Here is a 21925-nt window from a genome sequence, read left to right on the forward strand (position 1 = left end):
CCATACCATCACGCAGGGTGATATGCCAGTATGGCGATGACGAATACACGCTTCCAATGTGCGTTCACCGCGATGTCGCCAAACACGGATGCGACCATCATGATGCTGTAAACAGAACCTGGATTCATCCGAAAAAATGACGTTTTGTCATTCGTGCACCCAGGTTCGTCGTTTAGTACACCATCGCAGGCGGTCCTGTCTGTGGTAACCGCAGCCATGGTCTCCGAGCTGGTAGTCCATGCTGCTGGAAACGTTGTCGAACTGTTCGTGCAGATGGTTGTTGTCTTGCAAACGTCCCCATCTGTTGGCTCAGGGATCGAGACGTGGGTGCACGATCCGTTACAGCCATGGGGATAAGATGCCTGTCATCTCGACTGGTAGTGATACGAGGCCGTTGGGATCCAGCACGGTGTTCCGTATTACCCTCCTGAACCCACCGGTTCCATATTCTGCTAACAGTCATTGGATCTCGAGCAACACGAGCAGCAATGTCGCGATACGATAAACCGCAATCGCGATAGGATACAATCGGACCTTTATCAAAGTCGGAAATGTGATGGTACGTATTTCTCCTCCTTACACGAGGCACCACAGCAACGTTTCGCCAGGCAACGCCGGTCAACTGCTGTTTGTGTATGAGAAATCGGTTGGAAACTTTCCTCATGTCAGCACGTTGTAGGTGTCGCCAGCGGCGCCAACCTTGTGTGAATGCTCTGAAAAGCTAATTATTTGCACATCACAGCATCTTCTTCCTGTCAGTTAAATTTCGCGTCTGTAGCACGTCATCTTCGTGGTGCAACAATTTTAATGGCCAGTAATCCAACTTTAGAGTGGAGCTTAGAATTACCAACACAGGTTTTTTTTTAAAAGGTGCCAAGACAGGGCTGGCAATGGATATACATCAATATATTTATTCGAAGATAGATTCATATGCTATCAATACATTAAATAACTCTCTTGATAAACGTATTCGAGTGATAAACCAAAAGAACTGTAAATATAATGATAGTCATTACAGATGTATCTTCAAAATTTATAAAAATATATTTACCACAGGTACAGCCAAGAATTCGGCACGTGAGCAGTTCCCTGGCTCACGTGCCATAGCTCTGTCTCTAGGCTGCATTTCCCCCCACAACCACACCATGCTGCCTGAGCGTGAAGAGGAGGAAACTGCGAATGCGCCACATTTAAGTGGCAATGTAGTCCCAATGCATACGACTTGATTTCATATTTCATTTCTCTCGACAAAGTAGGTCACAATCAAAACAAATTTTCAGTATGTATTTTATTATTTCGTTTGCGCCCTGAATTTTCATTTGGTACAGACTATTGGCCTACGGACAGATGTAGTCAATTTCACAGATTTTTTCACTCAGGTTTCCACGTAATTGCGACTTATTTAGTTTCATAATCTAAAAAAGCTTTCCACACACATGTGTCGAGAAATATTTTATCGTGTTTGTAACCTCATTACGGAACCGTGTTACTCTTCAAGGGAGAACAAGGTAGGCCTCATGGACAGTGTTAACACAAAAGAATTTTGTCTTTTATACGGGAATTACACTGCAGATCAATAAGTTTCATCTGCAGATGGAAACAGCAAACGGTCTCGAAAACAGATGTGCAGAGCCCTCAAAATGTTTAGAAAACTATCCTTGTAATTCTTTCAGGGTCACACTGAACTTTTCAGACCTGGCATTTTCTTTAACACCAGTGAGCTGAAGGTAGTTGACGCTGTTTTTTGTTAGAATTTGTCCCTTTCAAATTCGATTTTGTTTTTAAATGCATCTCTGTCAAATAAGAATATATTTTGTTACTCACCTTGTAATGTCTCACTGTGAGCAGTGGGCAGTAAAGTTCATTTAAAAAGCGACGTCAGAAATCCATTCAGGATGTTCAAATTTTCGTTCCTGCTCTATTTTTCCTTCATAAATTCAACAATAATGGTTTTACATCGGAACACGTTCCAGACGTGTGTCTTGGCTTTACTAATGTATTTTGCAATAATAAAGTCTCCATACTCTTCACTTCCACCGAAAACTGTTGCCATTCACTATGGAATAACGCACGCGATAATTTACTGTTCGTACCACCAATTCAACGCGTGATCGATGACTGCAAATTTAGCAAGTGTTTCTTGATGGACAGAACAATGAATCCTGTCTATCGAACATTTTGCATATAGAGTACATTTGTGTAGATAGGTGTGGTGTTCTGTCAAACACGTGAGGCACAACAGACACGTCTCTTGATGGAGCAGCTACTGTAATTGTAGTGTCACAGAATAATCAGAAACAATGGGACAATAGAATAAAGAAACAATTGCATCAAGAGTGTGAAATTACTAACGGTAATAATAATCATACTAATAATTGTAATAATAATAATAATTGACTGCGGATAGCAGCGCCGCATACATTATATATATTATTTTCTTTATGTTTACTACTGTTAGTTTTATTATGTGTACTATTATAATTATTATTACTATTACTATTACTTCCGCACGTATGATGCAATTGTTTTTGTATTTTTCTGTACTTATTGTATATTCTGCAAAACTACAAATGTACTCTATAGATTTACTACTTTCACAGAAACAATGCGAAAGCAGACTGCCAAGAGAACATTGCTGTAAACTCCAAACTGTTGTTTTACATGCCAGGAAAATGTCCCATATAACATTTTCACACATAGTACAGTAAAAAAAATTTGCCATAATTGGGATTCAAACCCCGGACCCTTTGTTCAACGAACCTGCGCGCTGTCGACGTACAACGTTTGGTCCAAATCTGAGTGTCTGACATCTGGATGTGTGGGTGTCGGTGACATTTTTATTTGTCTGGATGTGGAATAAAGAAAACACGAGCTATTGGAGTGGCACGAACCCTCGGACTTCATGATCAGTCCCACCGTAAAGAAGGTGTGACTGTTTGGTGTGCGATATCCAAAACTGACACTAATGTCCCATGGCTTTCGAAGAGAACGATTGGGCAGTTACGGCCACTTCTGACCGTTGTGCCCAGGTGGATGACGAGTTTTTTTCCTTCGTGCATTTGGAGAAATGGATATGGGGGATGTCTGGTTCCAACAAGACGGCGTCAAAGCTCACACGGCACGAACGTCAATGACTCTTCTTGCGCGAACACTTTCCCGACTGTCTCATCTCTTCGAGGGGCGATCTTCAGTGGCCAGCACGCTCGCCATATTTAACCTCATGCGACTTTTTCTTATGGGGCTGTTTTTAATCCGTGTGTACCACTCCTGCATGGATCCTGGGCCAGCTGCGGAACAATATTCATGCTGCTATTACCAAAACACACAGCGACATGCTGGATGAAGTGGACTGAAACTTCTGATTTCGATTCTCCAAATGGACTGAGCAGAACAGAGCCCACGTTGAAGCTATCGCCTTCAAAACCTGGTAAATAAAACTTGAAACGAACCTTTAAATAAAGAAAAAAATTATTTCGCCGTCTCCAATATTTTTGTTTTATGATTTTTTTTTAAAAAATAAGGAAGTTCCTGCGCCACACCCTGTATCACGTGGTCATTTCTGCTCATTTCGAAATTGCATAATATGAGTCTCTGTGAAAATAAGACTAAAACTTTGTTGTGAACTAGTCGTCCAGCTGTCATCTGAGCTCTTTCTGATAAAACTGAGTTTGAGCTCTTTTTAAAGTCACTCTTAAATTGTTTGTGTAGGCTAAGAATAGAACTAGACCCAGTAATGACCCTTATGTTACAACACACCATATATCACCCACTTCTGACTTGGGTTGTACTTCTTAGGTGAAGTTTACCAATGTGACTGCTACCTATCATGTAGGAACATGCAAGTGAAATGCCATTTATGGTAAAACGTTTTAGTTAGTTAAGTACACTTTTGCAGTCTACACATTCTGTACTTTCACTATCAAATCATTTGAAACAAAAGTTTACTTAGATAATGCCTTCTTTATCCTAGTTTGAAAATATTGCTTGGTAAGCAAAAATTTGCGTATCGCACTGTTTGTGGGAATATCAGGAAAATATTGATAGTTCACTTAGACAATTGTATAGCACTCGAAGCACACTATCATAAAAGGACTTTTAAAAAATTACTGATATTTTGCCACATTTTGCGAAATATTTTTTGTTGAACCTTGTCCTGTAAGATATCATGGTACAGGAAACGTATTTTTTTTTTGTTTCACAAATATATTGAGTGAAGTGGACCTTTCGTGATGAAACGTCACAGTGTGGTTTTTTGTAGTCGTTATCGTTTGATTACTATGTAGAAGAAAACTTTCTATTTTTAAAATATCATTGTAGTATACATGCACATCAGTAAGTCTATACAAAAAGAAAAGTGAGAAAAAAGAATGTATGCCAAGTTATGTATCACTTGTGATTGAAATATTTTTGTTACTCTAAAATTCACTTTCAATTTCATGAGAACATTTTTTCAGGACAAATCTTCCGAAAGAGGTCATGGGATTCCCAGATTTTCCTATTCCACACAGAGAAGAATCTTACCTACCAGCAAAGGACATTCTCCAGTTCTTAAACGATTATGCTGATCATTTTGGCCTGAGGAAGCACATAAAAGTACGTATAATTTGTCACTGTTTTAGTACTGCTTACTGGAAGCAAGGACTTCTTCGTTAACTGTGGGTATTCATGGTGATGTAAAGAACCAGAATCCGGTATTCAATCGCTGTTTGAATATTTTAAAACAAAAGCTCCGCTAAATAGCTGTATAAGTTTGCACAAACTATTCTAGGGAATCGTGGGAAGCTCCGCTAAATAGCTGTATAAGTTTGCACAAACTATTCGAGGGAATCGTGGGTATAGTAACATGAAAATGATGTTTCAGAATACATTTTGATGTTGCCTTCTTTTGTTTGTATGATCATTCGAATCTTATCGTTAGCTGTCTACGTAAGATGGACTACTTTGTGCGTTGTGAATACCTAAAGGAATGTTCGACCTCAACAACTGAATTACGTAGTTCATTCACCGTACTATACTTCAAATACTTCCGTCATGAAGTGTGGCAAGGGGAATACTACATAGCCAATTTTTAGAACAAGATGTGTCCTATACATGGTGATTCAACTACGTTGTTCGCTTCAAATATTTCCGTCTGGAATCTTATAAGACAAAGGAAGTCAAGAATTCAGCCCTGGCACGAGTGCAACAGCACTCAGCCTCGCTGCACATTTGCCCCACCGCCACGCCACGCTGTCTGAGCGCGCGGAGGGGTAAGAGGGGAAACCGCGAACGCGGCACATTTTAAACGGCAGTGCAGTCGCACTGTGTGCAACTTGGTTTTACATTTCACGTATCTGAACAACACAGATGACAAACAAAACACATTTGCAGTATTATTTAATAAATTATTAATAATTTAATAATTATTAATAATTTAATAATTATTAATTTAATAATTATTTAACAACAATGAAGACATAATTGTTATCTGGCACAAACTGTTGTCACAAGGACAACCACAGACAATATCACAAATTTTCCCACTCAGGTTGCCGGCTGCGGTGGTCTCGCGGTTCTAGGCGCGCAGTCCGGAACCGTGCGACTGCTACGGTCGCAGGTTCCAATCCTGCCTCGGGCATGGATGTGTGTGATGTCCTTAGGTTAGTTAGGTTTAAGTAGTTCTAAGTTCTAGGGGACTGATGACCACAGCTGTTAAGTCCCATAGTGCTCAGAGCCATTTGAACCCACTCAGGTTGGCAAGCTATTGCGGCTTGTTTAATATGTAATCAAAAAGGGTCTTTGACACAAATACGTCGATCGAAAAATTGTCGCACTTTTGACACCTCATAATGGAGATATGGAAACTGTACCTAAGTAAAAGCCATGTAGACGTCCTGGACAGTTTTAACGTAAGAGGATTTGTCATCAAAACGGTGATTACCCAGCATTTCGGTCTGTTACATCTGCATGCTCACAGAAGCACTTTCAACTGAAACAGACAACGCTCTCGGAAACAGCTCTAAAACAGATATAAGACAGGAAGAGTCCTCAAGACGTTTAGGAATCTATCCTTGTAATTCTTTCAAGGTCACAACCTCGCGTTTTCTATGAAGACAGTGGGCTTAGGGAAATGGACTGTTTTTGTCAGAATGTGTCCCTGCTACAACGCGATTTTCTTTTTAAATGCATTCCAAATGTCGAATTGTAGGCAGTCTGCAGTGATGTCCACTTAAAATGCGAGATATGGAAACAGGTATTCAAAATTTCGTTCCTGCACTCCGTTTCCTTTCATAAATTAAACAACGGCGAGTCTTAAATCGAAAAATAGTTCCAGTCATACCCCTAGACAAAGCAACGTACTTTGCAGTAATCTATAAAGTCTCCATGTTCTTCGTTCAATTTCTTCGAAAACTGTTAGCAGCTGACACTGGAATAATGTGTGCGACTTCAGACATTTTGCTGTTCGTACCACCAGTTTGTTCATGTGCAGCATGGCCCCAAATTTAGCAAAAATGTACAAATTATGAATCCCGTCTGACGATCGTTGTACTGTCTTGCTCTTTCGTTGCCAACTAAATCTTTAAATTATATTTGCAAAGTTCTGTAGCACCGTTTCACAGCAAACATACAGTGCCCATCGCTTATGCGACCGTTTAATTTATACTGAGAATTCTCATTCCTCTCTCATGTCATTCCGAAAAGCCTTTGACGTTATATCGCTAGACTGCCTCTTTTTGTGTGTACAACCAACTTCCTTTACACCATGAACAAATAGTGAAGTGGAATCAGCGCTGACGCCACGGCTCTGCCGAACTGAAGAGAGTTATACCGACAGAGAAATCCGCATCACAATACTACCGAAATGTCACGCTGCTCCGAGTACTTTCGGGAAGTAACGAGCAAAGCCGCGGCAGACCGAGCCTCTGCCAGCATACGGCCCGCGTGAAGTTTGGCATGCCATGACCGGCCATTGTTTGAGATATCGTAAAGGTATTTTCACCCAGATGAATTGCGAAAAAGTCCTCACTAAACGTTGTATAGATTCTTTCTGTAGTTGTGTTGATATCGGTATCAACTTTGCTTTTTCAGGTGACACTACAGTAATGGAAACGAGCGTTTGGCGTCATTGGCCGGGAGGCCCCTTGCGGGGCGGGACCGGCCACCTTGGTGCAGGTCTTATTACATTCGACGCCACACTGAACGACCTGCGCGCCGGATGGGAATGAAATGATGAAGACAGCGCAACACCCAGTCCCTGAGCGGAGAAAAACGCGACCCAGCCGGGAATCGAACCCGGGCCCGTAGGACGGCAATCAGTCACGCTGACCACTTTTTTTTTAAAATAATTTGTTGAAAAAACTAAAAGTACATATATATTCACTATGCAAGAGTTCTTCAAGGTACCATTTAAACATATACAAATGACTGTTAGTTAAAAAAAACATTAAATACAACAAAATATAACATATTCTGTCTTCTTCCTTTTTTTTTAAATTTGTTTTTTTGGTCGATGCATGTGAACGTGGATAAGGGTGTTGCATCATGTGACAGGTAGGCATGGTACACCCCAACTTTGAGGGGGGTCAAGGAAGACGCTGCGGAGATAACCGACAAAAGTTTGTCGGTAAGATGGTTTTCGGGTGAGGGTGCTATGAGCGGTCACAACTTTGCACCAGAAGTCAAGGACTGTATGCGGACCACTCTGAAAGAGGTATTCTAAAGCCTGTCCTCGAAACCAGATTAGGTTATGGTGCTTAGCAAGAGGGTAGTGAAATGTCTGGGGCAACAACAGGAAATCCGGGGTTACCGTTGTTGGCGGAGCACGGAGGTAAAAGCCCACGATTCGTTGGATGAGGAGCCATACGTTTTGTTTCAGGGGGCACGTAAGACGGTGCTCGTCGGTGTCTTCGAGCTGACAGTCAGGGCAGGGTGGGGAGGTGGCCAGTCCTATGCGATAAAGTCGACTATTAGTCGGGAATTGTCCATAGACTAAAACATACCAGAATGCAGACACAGACGACGGTAAAAAGGGTGCATGCACACACCCCCAAACCGTTCGCCAGTTAATGTCAGGGTGCTGTAGCACCATGGGGCCGCAAGAGTTGGACAGCATAAACAAACGATAATAATCTTTTGTACGGGGAGGGCGGGTGACCGGAAGATCAGCTCGAACGTAGCTGAGTTCTACGAAACAATTGGCGACGTGGTACAATAATGGAGAAATAGGTGCCACATTGATCGGTGGATCGAGAGAAGCTGGTCGGAGGTTATCTAAGAGACTGTGTGTTAAGGACGGGACCGGTCCCTGCCAGTGCCGCAACAGAGTGTGGACAAAGAGTGCAGAAGATCGTGCCCGCACGTTGACGAGTCCGAGGCCACCTTTTGCAGGAGGCAGTGTTAGAGTGTTGTAGCGGACTTTGAAAAGTGCCCCTGCTGACACGAAATATCCAAAGGCTGATTGGATGCGGCGGCCAAGGAGTAACGGCATTGGGAGGATCTGGGCGACGTGTACCAGTTTAGGGGCGACATACATGTTGACATAGGACACACGTTGGAGTTGGTTTAAGTCGCGGTGCACTTGACCGCGGACATGGCGCCGAATCGACTGCAAAAGCCGCCGGTAAGCCAGGGCCACTGTGCGGTGTGTGGAGCTCGTAAATTCGATACCCAAGTAACGAAGGGTGGTACTGACTGGGAGTGGTGTCGGCATCATAGCCGGGAGGCCGCGCCAAATGTGCATCATAATCGATTTACGGACATTGAGAATGCTACCAGAAAGACGTCCATTCTGGTGGATCCATTGGATGGCGTCATTGAGTTCCGTGGAAGAGCAGGTGAGAAAGAGGAGATCGTCCGCATAAGCCCTACAGTGAAAGGTGTAGTCACGCAAAGTGAGACCCTGCAGTCTAGAGGTAAGACCAGTGACGAGGGATGCAATGGCGTATAGTAAAGTAGACATACGGCATCCTTGACGCACAGAGCGGCGTATAGGAATCGGTCCTACAAGCCTCCCATTGACTTGTACCGCGGGAAGTAGTAACCGGCGAATGGCATCGACAAAAAGTAATTGGGACCCCATACGTGTCGCCACCATAAGGAGGAATGGGTGTCGAAAGCGATCAAAGGCACTCGTGAAATCGACGGATACCAGTGCTGCACGAAGGCGACAAACCGACGCCAGTGCTATGAGGTCACGGCATTCTCCTAGGGCTGTTTGTAAGGTGGCCCCAAGATCACGTGCAGTCTGCTCAGGTGAAAGGACCGTAGGTAAGACGGTGCGTATGCGCCCTGCTAAGAGGCGTGCATAGATTTTATAATCTGCATTCAGTAGCGTAAGGAGGCGATATGCAGAGACATGAGACCCTCCCTTAGACTTAGGCACAGGTAGAAGAGTTCCAGTGACGAATTCAGGTGGAATTGGGAAGGACGGAATAAAGAGTTCCTGAATCACTATTCAGCTATCAGGGCGGATATTACAGTAATGGCTGCTGTTAGTATCGTAAACGTAAAACAAACGAATTCAACGGCGTGTAACTCTTCGTAATACGAGTCCTAGTTTCGGAGTAATTACAATATCTATAACTTATCTGTTTTCAGCATGAAACCATTTTGTTGTCTTCTGCAGAAGGTCGTGATTTCATACCCAAATAAGGAAACATATCATGTCGAGTGAGAAGGGGACAGTGTTACACCGTGTTGATGCCAGGATAAAAGGTGCACAGAAAATGTAGCTTTCATTCGGCCTGTGTCGTACACTTGAGCCAAGTACTGCTCAATTTCAAAAAAATATGAGATTTTCACAAACAAAGAGATACTACACACGCTATCCTTTATGGAGAACACAAAAAGAACGCGGAGAAAATAGTTGACTTGTGCTCACAAAGATATACTGACAGACGGTTTGCAACAAGAATAGCAATTCTATGAATTTGCAAAAAATTGTTATTGGAAGAACAGTGGAATACTACGCAGAGGATGGGGACTACCCTCGCAACGAGCGGAGCGAACGTAATACACTCTCCCCGCTAACCAATTATCCGAATGGGACGGGAATCCGTAGACGTGATGTGCATGTATAGCCAAACATATGATTAAAATTTCAGAAAAATTGGGTGATTCTTTCAAGAGAAAGAGCTTCACAAATTAAACAAGTCAATAACGCGTTGGCCTACCTCTGGGCCTTATGCAAGCAGTTTTCGGCTTGACATTGATTGATAGACTTGTTGAATGTCCACCTATAGTATATCGTGCCAAATTGTGTGCAATTGCAGCGTTAGATTGTCAAAATTCCGAGCTGGTTGGAGGGCCCTGCCTATAATGCACCAAACGTTTTGAATTTGGAAGATATCCAGCGACCTTGATGGCCAAGGTACTGTTTGGCAAGCACGAAAACAAGCAGTAGAAACTCTCGCCGTGTGCGGTCGGACGTTATCTTGTTGAAATGTAAGCACAGGATTGCTTGCCATGAAAGGCAACAGAACGGGGCATAGAATACCGTCGACGTACCGTTGTGCTGTAAGGGTGCCGCGTGTGACAACCAAAGGGGTCCTGCTATGAAATGAAATGGTACCCTGGACCATCACTTGGGGCTGTCGGGCCATATGGCGGGCGACAGAGGGATTGCAATCCCACAACTGTCTGGGAGGTCCCTAAATACGTCTTCGCCGGTCATCGGAGCTCAGTTCGAAGTGGGATTCGTCGAAGACAATTCTGCTGCAGTCAATGAGATTCAAGGCCGAATGTGCCCGACGTCACTGCAAAGCGGTCGATGGTAGTCGGCTTAAGGGGCGCCATGAGCTCAGCCCCCTTTCTGTGAGCCACCTATTAATGGTCCTTGTGGTAACTGAAGCACCAATTGCACATTGGATCGATGATAAAAACGAACCCTGGACTCCGAGTGGCCCTCTGATGATTGCTTGGCCCACACATTCTGTCGTCTCTCTAGGTCGACCACTTCCTTCTTGACGCTTGATCTACATTTATATGGATACTCCGCAGATAACACTTAAGTGCCTGGCAGACGGTTCATCGAACCACTTCACAATAATTCTCTATTATTTCAATCTCGAACAGCACGTAGAGAAAACGAACACCTGTGTCTTTCCGTGTGAGCTCTGATTTCCCTTATTTAATTATGATGATCGTTTCCCTATGTAGGTCGGCGTCAAAAATTTTTTTCGAATTCGGAAGAGAAAGTTGGTGACTGAAATTTTGTGAGAAGATTCCGCCGCAACGAAAAACGCCTTCGTTTGAATGATGTCCACCTCAAGTCCTGTATCAAGTCAGTGACACTCTCTCCCCAATTTCGCGATAGTACAAAATGTGCTGCTCTTCACTGAACTTTCTCGATGTACTCCGTTGATACTGTCTGGTAAGCATCCCAGACTGCGCAGCAGTACTCCAGAAGAATACGGACAAGTGTAGTGTAGGCAGTATGTTTGGTATATATATATTTTCTACGTTTTCTGCCAATAAACCAAAATCTTTGGTTTGCCTTCCCCACAATATTTTCTATGTTGTTCATAACTGTAATTCCTAAGTATTTAGTTGAATTTGCGACCTTTAGAGTTGACTGATTTATCGCGTAATCGAAGTTGAACAGATTCCCATTAGCACTCATGTGGATTACCTCACACTTTCCATTATTTAGGATCAATTGGCAGTTTTTGCACCATACAGATATCTTTTCTAAATCGTTTGTAATTTTTCTGATCTTCTGATGACTTTACTCGATGATAAACAACAGCATCATCTACAAACAACTTAAGACGGTTGCTTAAACTGTCTCCTAAGTCGTTTATATAAATAAGAAACAGCAGAGGGCCTATAGCATTACCTTGGAGAATGCCAGATATCGCTTCTGTTTTACTCAATGAATTTCTGTCAGTTACCACAAATTGTGACCTCTCTGACAGGAAATCACGAATCCAGTCACATAATTGTGACGAAATTCCATAAGCATGCAATCTCACTACAAGCCGCTTGTGTGGTACAGTGTTAAAATCCTTTTGGTAATCTACAAATACCGAATCTATTTGAAATCCCTTGTCAATAGTACCCGACACTTCGTGCATGTAAAGAGCTAGTTGTGTTTCACAAGAACGATGTTTTCTAAATACGTGTTGACAGTGTGTCAATAGACCGTTCTCTTCGAGGTAATTCATAATGTTCGAACACAATATATGTTCCAAATTCCTGCTGCATATTGACGTTAATGATATGGGCAGGTAATTTGGTGAATTACTCCTGCTATCTTTCTTGAATATTAATGCGACCTGTACAACTTTCCAGTCTTTGGGTACGCATCTTTCGTCGAGCGAGAAGTTGTAAAGTGTGCAGCTATTGCATCAGCATACTCGGAAAATAATCTAATTGTTACACAGTCTGGACCAGAAGACTTGCTTTCATTAAGTGATTTTAGTTGCTTCACTACTCCGAGGATCTCTATTTCTAAATTACTCATGTTGGTCCCTGTTCTTGATTCGAATTCTGAAAGATTTACATCGTCTTCCTTGTTGAAGGAACTTCAACTGATTTGGCAGCACTGTCGTCGATAGTATTTCCATTGCTATCATGCAGAGAAGGCATTGATTGTGTCTTGCCGCTAGTATATTTTACATACGGCCAGCATCTGTTTGAATTTTCTGCCAGACAAAGTTTCATTGCGAAAACTGTTATAAGCATCTCGCATTGAAGTCCGAGGTAAGTTTCGAGACCGTCAGTCTTGAAAATTTGGCGTTCGTCAAAATTTGGCATACATTTTCGCTGTTCCTGCAACAGTGTTTGACCAGTTTTGCGTGCCAAGGGGGATCACCTCCGTCGTTTTTTCATTTATTTGGTATAAAGCTCTCAATTGCTGTCGACACTACTTCTTTAAATTCAGGCCACATCTGGTCTACACCTACATTGTTAATTTGGAAGGAGTTGAGATTGTCTCTCAGGAAGGCGTCGAAGTGAATTTTTATCTAATTTTCTGAATAAGCATATTTTTCGTTTATATTTGGAAGATTTGGAGGTTACGAAATTCAGTCTCGCTACGTCCGCCCTGCGTTTACTAATCCCTGTATCCGTTTTGATGCTCGTTATTAGCTCAGGATTATTTGTTGCTAAGAGGTCAGATGTGTTTTCACAGCCTATTAGTATTCGAGTGGGCTCATAAACTAACTGCTCGAAATAATTTTCAGAGAATGCGTTTAGCACAAGTTTTATGCGTATCTTGGGATTGAAACATTTATTTTCGCCAACATATCGAGGGTTAATTAAAGTCATCTGCATTGTCACAAGCAACGAAAGCAACTGTTATCCATCCATTACCCAAACTGGAAGAAGAAGAAACTTTTATTAAAGAAAAATTTAACTTCGCACCACAAAATAAAGTAGGTCCATGAATAAGAACAAATTGAGTAGTTTTACCTATTATCGGGTAATCGTGTACGTGTTGAAATTAAATTCAACTTTTCTTGGGATATCGGTAATAGGATTGAATTATTATTTTATTCCAGTTGCCAAGAATGACCTCTACCCATCCTACTAATCACAGGAACTATCTACTTCAATTTCTCTACAAGATAAAGTACTTCTAACAGCAACAAACAAACTACCGCAAACTGTGTTTAACCTATCATTTCGGAACACCGGTAGGCCCTTCTCAAAAATTTCGGCTGAACTTATCTCCACCTTTAGCCAGATTCCAGTGCCTATAACGATTTGAGTATCAGTGCTTTCTATTAACGCTTAGAGCTCTCGTACTTTCCCAACACAGCTACGACAATTTACTATTGTTATATCGATGCTTCCTGTATCTACGTTCTTCCTGAGACCCTCTAACCTAAAAAGCCGCCCAGTCCCGGCCACACAGCTCCTGCTACCCGTGTAGCCACCTCCTGCGTGTAGTGGACTCCTGACCTATTTAGCAGAACCGGAAACCCAACCACCCTATGGCACAAGTCGAGGAATCTGCAGCCTAGACGGTCGCAAAACCGTCTGAGCATCTCATTCAGACAGTCCACTCTGCTCTGCACCAGAGGTCTGTAATCAATCCTGTCGACTATGCTGCAAATGGCGAGCTCTGCTGTCATCTCGCAAGCAAGACTGGCAGCCTCTACCACTTTCGTTAGCTGCTTGAAACCAGATAGAATCTCTTCCGATCGAAAGCAACAAACACCATTAGTACCGACGTGAGCCACCACCTGCAGTTGCCTGCACCTTGTTATCTTCACATCATCTTAAAGGACATGTTCCAGATCTGAAATGACTCCACACAGGATGCACACGGAGTGCACATGGCTTTCTTCTCCTCCTTGGCAGCCATGTCCCTAAGGGACTGCTTAACGTGCCTAACATTGACACTCCCAAATACCAGTAATCCACCCTCTGTGACTGCCTGGATCTTGCAGGCTGAGAGGTTTGCTCTGAAACAGGACAAGCAATTGCGTCTGGCTGAGGGACAGTGTCAGCCACAGACAGCATCTGAAATCTGTTTATCAGACTAACTGGGCAGGCCTTACATGCGGCCCGCTGGACCTTCAGGCGACCTCCCACCAGTGCGGATCGATCGGTAGACTCAGACGTGCTGAACGTCCATTGGATCTGCACGGCCGGCCCACAGCAGTTAAGCCATGCACTGCAGCTTCAAGCAAAGTAACAAAAGCCATCACAGCCTGGAGCTGAGAGCAAAGCGTCAGCAATTCGGCTCGCATCCGCACACAGCAGTCACAATACCTATCCGAATTAAAGACCGTGGAAAACTACACTACACAGACGAACAGGACAATCGGCTCGCACTACAGAACTCTACTGTAGATACGGAGGAAAACGCAAGAACTGTGTCTAATAAATTAGATTACTATGCAGAAATTCAAAAAGCGAGGTACCAAAACACTCAGGTGAGACTAAATAATTCGCTCCTGATTAGGAACTTGTAATATGTCAAAAAATCGATTCCATTTCCGACACAAACGAAAACACGAGAATGGTGTCTATTAAATATTAAATTAACATGCAGAAACTCAATAAACTAAACTACCAAAGACACACATATGAAACTATAAATTCGCTCCTGGTTAGGAACTCGTGAAATGTCATAAAATCGGTTACTTCCCTGTTGCTGTTAGTGTCTTGGCTGGCTGCTGTTGCCTGACTAGCTGCCTAATGCCAACAAGCGTTCGGTCATGGTTCACCCATTCCCGCCAACATCGTCGAACTAGCGATTCGCTGATTACTCCAACCGGTTTCTTTGGGCACAACACTAGGCCATCTCTCAGGTGCTGACACCTGCATATGTTGTTCACGCGCATGTCTACGAGGAATAGTTACTGTCCAACTGAGTACACGGACTGGAATTCCCAGAGACTTCATGTCCTGGTATCGACATGTCCCCTTGTCACTACCCTTGCCAGTTGCGCAGTGAAACTGCGCTGCAGCGTCACACATTCATCCATTGGCTGCCAAAGTTTATAATTTTGCATTTTCCGTCGATACGTGTACGAATACCAGTTTGTGACCAATCTGCATTATTCGTTCGTGGTGCGTCGTCTTTTTCTTTTTCTCTTAGACTGCACATGTTCTGGCAACTGTTGCCCACAATACACCTGTTACTCCATAGAAACTGTGAGTACGTCTGGTGTAATTCAGATCAGCGTTGTTCACATTTTCCGTGCAAACAGCTTCCGTCCGTATCCTATGTCACTTCGCCAGCAGATTGACCAGCCAGATTACGCAAGTCGAATAGAACCCTGTAGCAAGGTTCTTATGCGACATCTGGATAATAGTTTCACTTTATCGATGAAACTACCTTCACAAGTCAGGGAAGCTTAATGTAAGAAATATCTGTTAGTGGACCATTGAGAATCCATGCTGGCTGAGGGAGGTTGAACGTTAGAGACAGAGGGTTGTGAACGTTTGGTGCGGTATTACTAGAGACCACGTGATTGGTCCTTACTTCGTTGAAAATACCTTAACCGGTAAAAGATACACAGAATTTCCTATCGAAGTGCTAATGGTTTTCTAGACACAAACAATGTAAAATAAGAGATAAAGTGCACATACCATTTAAATGACAGCAAAATCTGATGCATCATATTCCTTAACCTAAAAAATAACCTATTTGTATATATATCAGGAAAAAATAGAAGCAACCAACTGAGGATGCCAGACATGTGGTGAAACATGTTTGGATTATAAAAGAAAGCAATAATTTGTGTACTTGCAAAACGGTGGACGATATTACGATAGCAGTACTCGAGTTTTCTAATGATAGACTACCAATTGTAGTACAGCAGTAGTACTGGTATTTGTTCTAATTATTTTAGTAATAGTAGTACAATAAATGCTGTAGTCGTTATTCTTATTATAACACTAATAACAGGTCATAAAACTACATGTAAAAGAAGTAAGAACATAACCAAAACCGAGGAAAAGGCACTGGAGTGGGGACTGCTGTGCCACAGAAGACTGTATCCTGCGCATACTCTACATATCTTGCAAAACTTTGAGAGTGGTAGATTCAGGCGTAAATTGTGAAAATGAGAAGAAACGAGGAGATCTAAGGAAAAACACAAGTATTGGAAAAGCAAAGATTAATCTTCCTTGGACACCTCTGTCGAATGGATGAGAACATGCTGATGAAATAAATATCCCTGTATTTTTCAAAAAAGAAATCGACAACAGCATGGACTACAGAAATAAAAAATTGACTAGAAAGAAAAAAAATCAAAGAATCGGAAATAACGGATAGAAAACTTTTTAAGAATGCATTACAAAATTTAGAAGGCTTTCAAAGCATAAGAAACAAGAATTCGAGAACAACGTCAACATAAGGAAGGAAATGATAGCATGGGGAAAAGATGGAGTGCTGGAGAAATAGGAAATAACAATAAAGAAAGAACAGGAACTGGAGTTGTTACGTGATCCTAGTTGACCAATTCGAAGATAAAACAAAGTTATGAATGGTGGGCTCCATATGGTTCAAAAATGGTTCAAATGGCTCTGAGCATTATGCGACTTAACTTCTGAGGTCATCAGTCGCCTAGAACTTAGAACTAATTAAACCTAACTAACCTCAGGACAGCACACACATCCATGCCCGAGGCAGGATTCGAACCTGCGACCGTAGCGGTCGCTCGGTTCCAGACTGTAGCGCCTAGAACCGCACGGCCACTCCGGCCGGCCCATATGGTTCCCAAGTTGTGCACCGACCGTAAACCATAAAATTACCAAATAAGCAGCAACCAGTCGCAAAATCATGTTTTCTTTATTTACTTTTGCAAATCGATTTCAACTGATTAACAGCCATCATTGGTGCTACAAATACAAGAATAAAATAAAAATAATTAATAACAGTGACCAAACGAATGAATGTACATAAAGCAACGTAAAACCAATTAAATGTATATAGACGCATTAAACTAATTAAAATGCACATACAAATTTACCTTTCAACGTATATGTTCCCTGAGTAGTAACACTGTCTTAAGCACAGGTCAAACATAAAGTGATACATAGAGAATTGACTATGGTATCGAGAAACCATAAGGGGGCGCTGCAAAGCAGACCCGCCCTCTATTCTAAAAGATACAGCTAAAATAAAAATGAGAAGAAGAAATGTCATACAAAGTGCGCTAATTTTTACTAATTTGTACAATCGCTTTTTGGCGTATATAACTGTACTATGTGGTTGACAAAATCTTTGTCAATGTATCCATTTTTGTAAATTTTTCAGTATTTTATCATTATATTTTACCACACTTTGTATGTCATTTCTTCTTCTCATTTTTATTTTAGCTGTATCTTTTCCCATAGAGGGCGGGTTTGCTTTGCAGCGCCCCCCTATGGTTTCTCGTTGTCATAGTCAATTCTCTATGTATCACTTTATGTTTGACCTGTGCTTAAGACAGTGTTACTGTTTTTCGTGGTTAAGATGTTCCGATGTTGGTAGAGTACTTTATCAATTTTTCTCATCTGTTACGTATGTTTGTCCGCCTCTCGTGGTCTCGCGGTAGCGTTCTCGTTCCCCGAGCACGGGGTCCCGAGTTCGATTCCCGGCGGAGTCAGGGATTTTCCCCTGCCCCGAGATGACTGGGTGTTGTGTCGTCTTAATCATTCATCCCCATCACGGCAAACCACCTCCATTAGGACCTTGCCCAGTACGGCGGTGCGGGACTCCCGCATCGTTCCCCTACGCTCTGTCAAGAAGCATGGGGCTTCATTTCTTTTCCATCATGTATGTTCTTGTTATTTTTTCAGCAGGAGAATCACGGAAGTACTCTTGATCGTCCATAGCTTTCGGCGCCCTAATGCTGGAGAATTTATTTTAGGACTCGTTAATTATTGGAAAAATTTAGAAATTTGTGGTAACATCTTATGGGAGCAAACTGCTGAGGTCATCGGTCCCTAAGCTTACACAGTACTTAACGTAAACTAACTTACGCTAAAGACAACACACACACCCATGCCCTAGGGGGGACTCGAACCTCCGACTGGGGGAGCCGTGGGAACCGTGACAAGACGCCTGAGACCACGCGGCTACCCCGCGCGGCCATTCGCATAAGTGACCATGTCGCAGAAAAGCAACTAAAATCGCTCAGCAGAGGCAAAGTCACTGGACCTGACAGGAAACCAGTACAGTTCTACGTAGACTATGCGAAAGACATTAGTCCTCTTCTAGCACGTAGGTCTCTGGAGGAGCGAAGTATTCTTAATCGTAGGAAGAAAGTACAGGTCATTCACGTTTCCAAGAAGGGTCGTAGAACCTACGCACGTACTTAAAAGCCTATATCTCTGACGTCGGTCTGTTGTAGAGCATTGGAACATGTTTTATGCTCGCGGATTATGACATATCTCGAGACCGAAAATCTCCGCTGCATGAATCAACAACGGCTCCGAAAACAACCTTGGTGTGAAATCCAGATCGCTCTGTTCGTTCATGATCCACAGGAAACAGTAGATACAGAAATGGTTCAAATGGCTCTTGGCACTATGGGACTTAACATCTAGACCTAGAACTATTTAAACCTAACTAACCTGAGAACATCACACACATCCATGTCCGAGGCAGGATTCGAACCTGCGACCGTAGCAGCAGCGCGATTCCGGACTGCACTGCCTAGAACCACTCGGCCACAGCGACCGGCAGTAGATACAGGCGGCAATGTGGATGCCGTGTTCCTTGACTTACTGACGGCGTTCGATACAGGTCCGCGCTGCCGCCAGATGAACGAAATACAAAAGCACGGAATATCAGACCAACCGTGTGATTGAATTAAAGAGTTTCTACAAACAGAACACAGTCGTCATTCTTAATCGAAAGAGGTCTTCGGACATGAAAGTAACTTCTGGTGTACACCAAGTGCGTGTTAAGAGCGATTGCACTGAAGCTCCAGAGAAACTGCTATAGGCATGCATATTCAAATATAGAGAGATGTAAACAGGCAGAATACGGCGCTGCGGTCGGCAACGCGTATATAAGACAATAAGTGTCTGGCGCAGTTGTTATATCGGTTACTACTGCTATAATGGTAGATTATCAAGTTTACAGTGAGTCTGAACGTGATGGTACACTCGGCGCGCGAGCGGTGGGACACAGCATCTCGAAGGCAGTAATGAAGTGGGGATGTTCCCGTATGACCATTTCACGAGTGTACCGTATCAGAAATCCGCTAAAACATCGAATCTCCGACATCGCTGCGGCCGGAAAAGATCCTGCGAGAATGGGACCAACGACCACTGAAGAGAATCGTTCAACTTGACAGAAGTGCAACCCTTCCGCAAATTGCTGGCCATCAACAAGTGTCAGCGTGCGAACCATTCAACGAAACATCATCGATATAGGCTTTCGGAGCCAAAGGCCCACTCATGTACCCTTGATGACTGCACGAGACAAAGCTTTACGTCTCGCCTGTGCCTGTCAACACCGACATTGGACTGCTGATGACTGGAAACATTTTGTCTGCTCGGACGAGTCTCGTTCCAAATTGTATCGAGCCTGTGGACGTGTTCGGTATGGAGATAAATTCATGAATCAACGGACCCTGCACGTCAGGAGGGGACTGTTCAAGCTGGTGGAGGCTCTGCAATGGTGGACCGTGTGCAGTTGGAGTGATATGGGACCCCTGACACGCCTAATTATGACTCTGGCTGGTGACACGTACGTAAGCATCGTGTCTGATCACCTGCATCCATTCATGTCCATTGTGCATTCCGTTGGACTTTGGCAATTCCAGCAGGACAATGCGACACCCCACACGTCCAGAATTGCTACAGAGTGGCTCCACTGGCCACCAAACTCCCCAGACATGAACATTATTGAGCATATCTGGGATGCCTTGCAAGGAGAGGTTTCCACGCCACCCCTCGTACTCTTACGGATTTATGGACAGCCCTGCAGATTTATGGTGTCCAGAACTACTCCAGACATTAATGGAGTCCATGCCACGTCGTGTTGAGGCAGTGAACGATATTGGCAGGTATAGCAGTTTCTTTGGGTCTTCAGTGTGCATGTCTCAATATACACGAATGACCTAGCAGACAACATCGAAAGTTCCGTCGTACTTTTCGCGGATGGCGCTCTTATACATAGAGAAGTATGCTAGAAAAATTGTAGCGGAACGTAGGAGGACGAGGAGAGGTTCGACGCTTGATGCAGGAATTCGCAGCTGACCCCCAACATAGAAAAATGTATCGACACGATGCAGAGCTACCAGTAGAAACAGCTGTTTCCGTGAAACATTTAGGAGTGCGTGCGTAGAGCAGTAAAAATGGAGTGACCACATAGAACTAATCGAAGATAAAGCAGATGCCAGACTGAGATTCATTGGAAGAATCCTGAGGAAATTAAGTCCATCAACAAACGAGGTAGGCTACAAAACGCATGAATACTACTCGTCAGTCTGAGGTCCATACCAGCTAGGACTAATAGAAGAAACAGAGAAGATGCAAAGAAGAGCAGCACGTTTCGTTACAGGTTCATTTAGGTGGCACGAAAGCGCCACGGAGATGCTCATCTGGCTGCAGTGGCAGATGCTGTAAGAAAGACGTTCTCCATCACGGCGTGGTTTGCTGTCGAAATTCCGAGAGCGTAACTCCTAGAAGTCAACCAGCATATTGCGTCCTCCTATAGATTTCTGGCGAAAAGATCATGAAGATAAAATTAGATAGTTTGGGGCCCACATGAAGGCTTAACAGCAATTGTTCGCCCCGCGAAGCATTCGCGATTGAAACAGGAAAAGGGACAGTGGCACGCAAACTACTCTCCGCCATGCACTGTGAGGTGGCTTGCGGACTGTAGATGGAGATGTAGAACGCAGCACTTTTTTGGCTATAGTCGAGTCCACAGGTTTGTATTTTGCTATGAAATACACTGTCGCATACTATGTCTCTTTATTTGACGCACACACACACACACACACACACACACACACACACACACACACATTAAGAGAGACATACACAGAGAAAGAGAGAGAGAGAACTCACTGCAGTACTGCGAACGTCTCTCTTTTCCTTCGCTGTTTAAGTCGTAAAGCACAAGGAAACATCCCCCCCCCCCCCCCACCCGACCCCACTTGGCCGCATATTCTGAGGAGAAAGCAGCATGCTTGCAAGATATCAGCAAACGACCGGCAACCGGTCCCCCGCGAAAATTTTGGCCATGGTTCTTCTGATAGACAGTTCACCTGAAAGTACGCCATTTAAACTTTAGCGCGCACAGTTTGTTTGTCACGCGCTTCGCCCCGCTTCAACCGCCTAATGCCCGACCGCGAAGTAGTGAACAGTAGAGCGACAACCAGAGCCGTGTTTTTCACGTCATGTTGAAGGTGAGGGAAGAGGAGGGTCGGACACATCTGCCTTATGTGTTTTGAAATCTTGTTCGAGAACACGTTATACTACGCGAAACACAGTAATGAGTCCATAATATCTCAGCCTTACGCAAATTTATTTTAACAATATC

General features: G+C 43.3%; 1 protein-coding gene across 1 annotated transcript in view; it reads left to right on the plus strand.

Moving 5' to 3' along the window:
* LOC126484543 (uncharacterized) overlaps positions 1–21925 on the plus strand; it is a 128590-nt gene that overhangs the window by 46686 nt on the left and 59979 nt on the right. Inside the window, exon 2 of the mRNA XM_050108091.1 lies at positions 4455–4593. Within this exon, the coding sequence (XP_049964048.1) occupies positions 4455–4593 (139 nt within the window). The remainder of the gene's footprint in view (positions 1–4454; positions 4594–21925) is intronic.

This window comes from Schistocerca serialis, chromosome 6 (assembly GCF_023864345.2).
Source record: "Schistocerca serialis cubense isolate TAMUIC-IGC-003099 chromosome 6, iqSchSeri2.2, whole genome shotgun sequence".
In the NCBI taxonomy this organism is placed as follows: Eukaryota; Metazoa; Arthropoda; class Insecta; order Orthoptera; family Acrididae; genus Schistocerca; species Schistocerca serialis.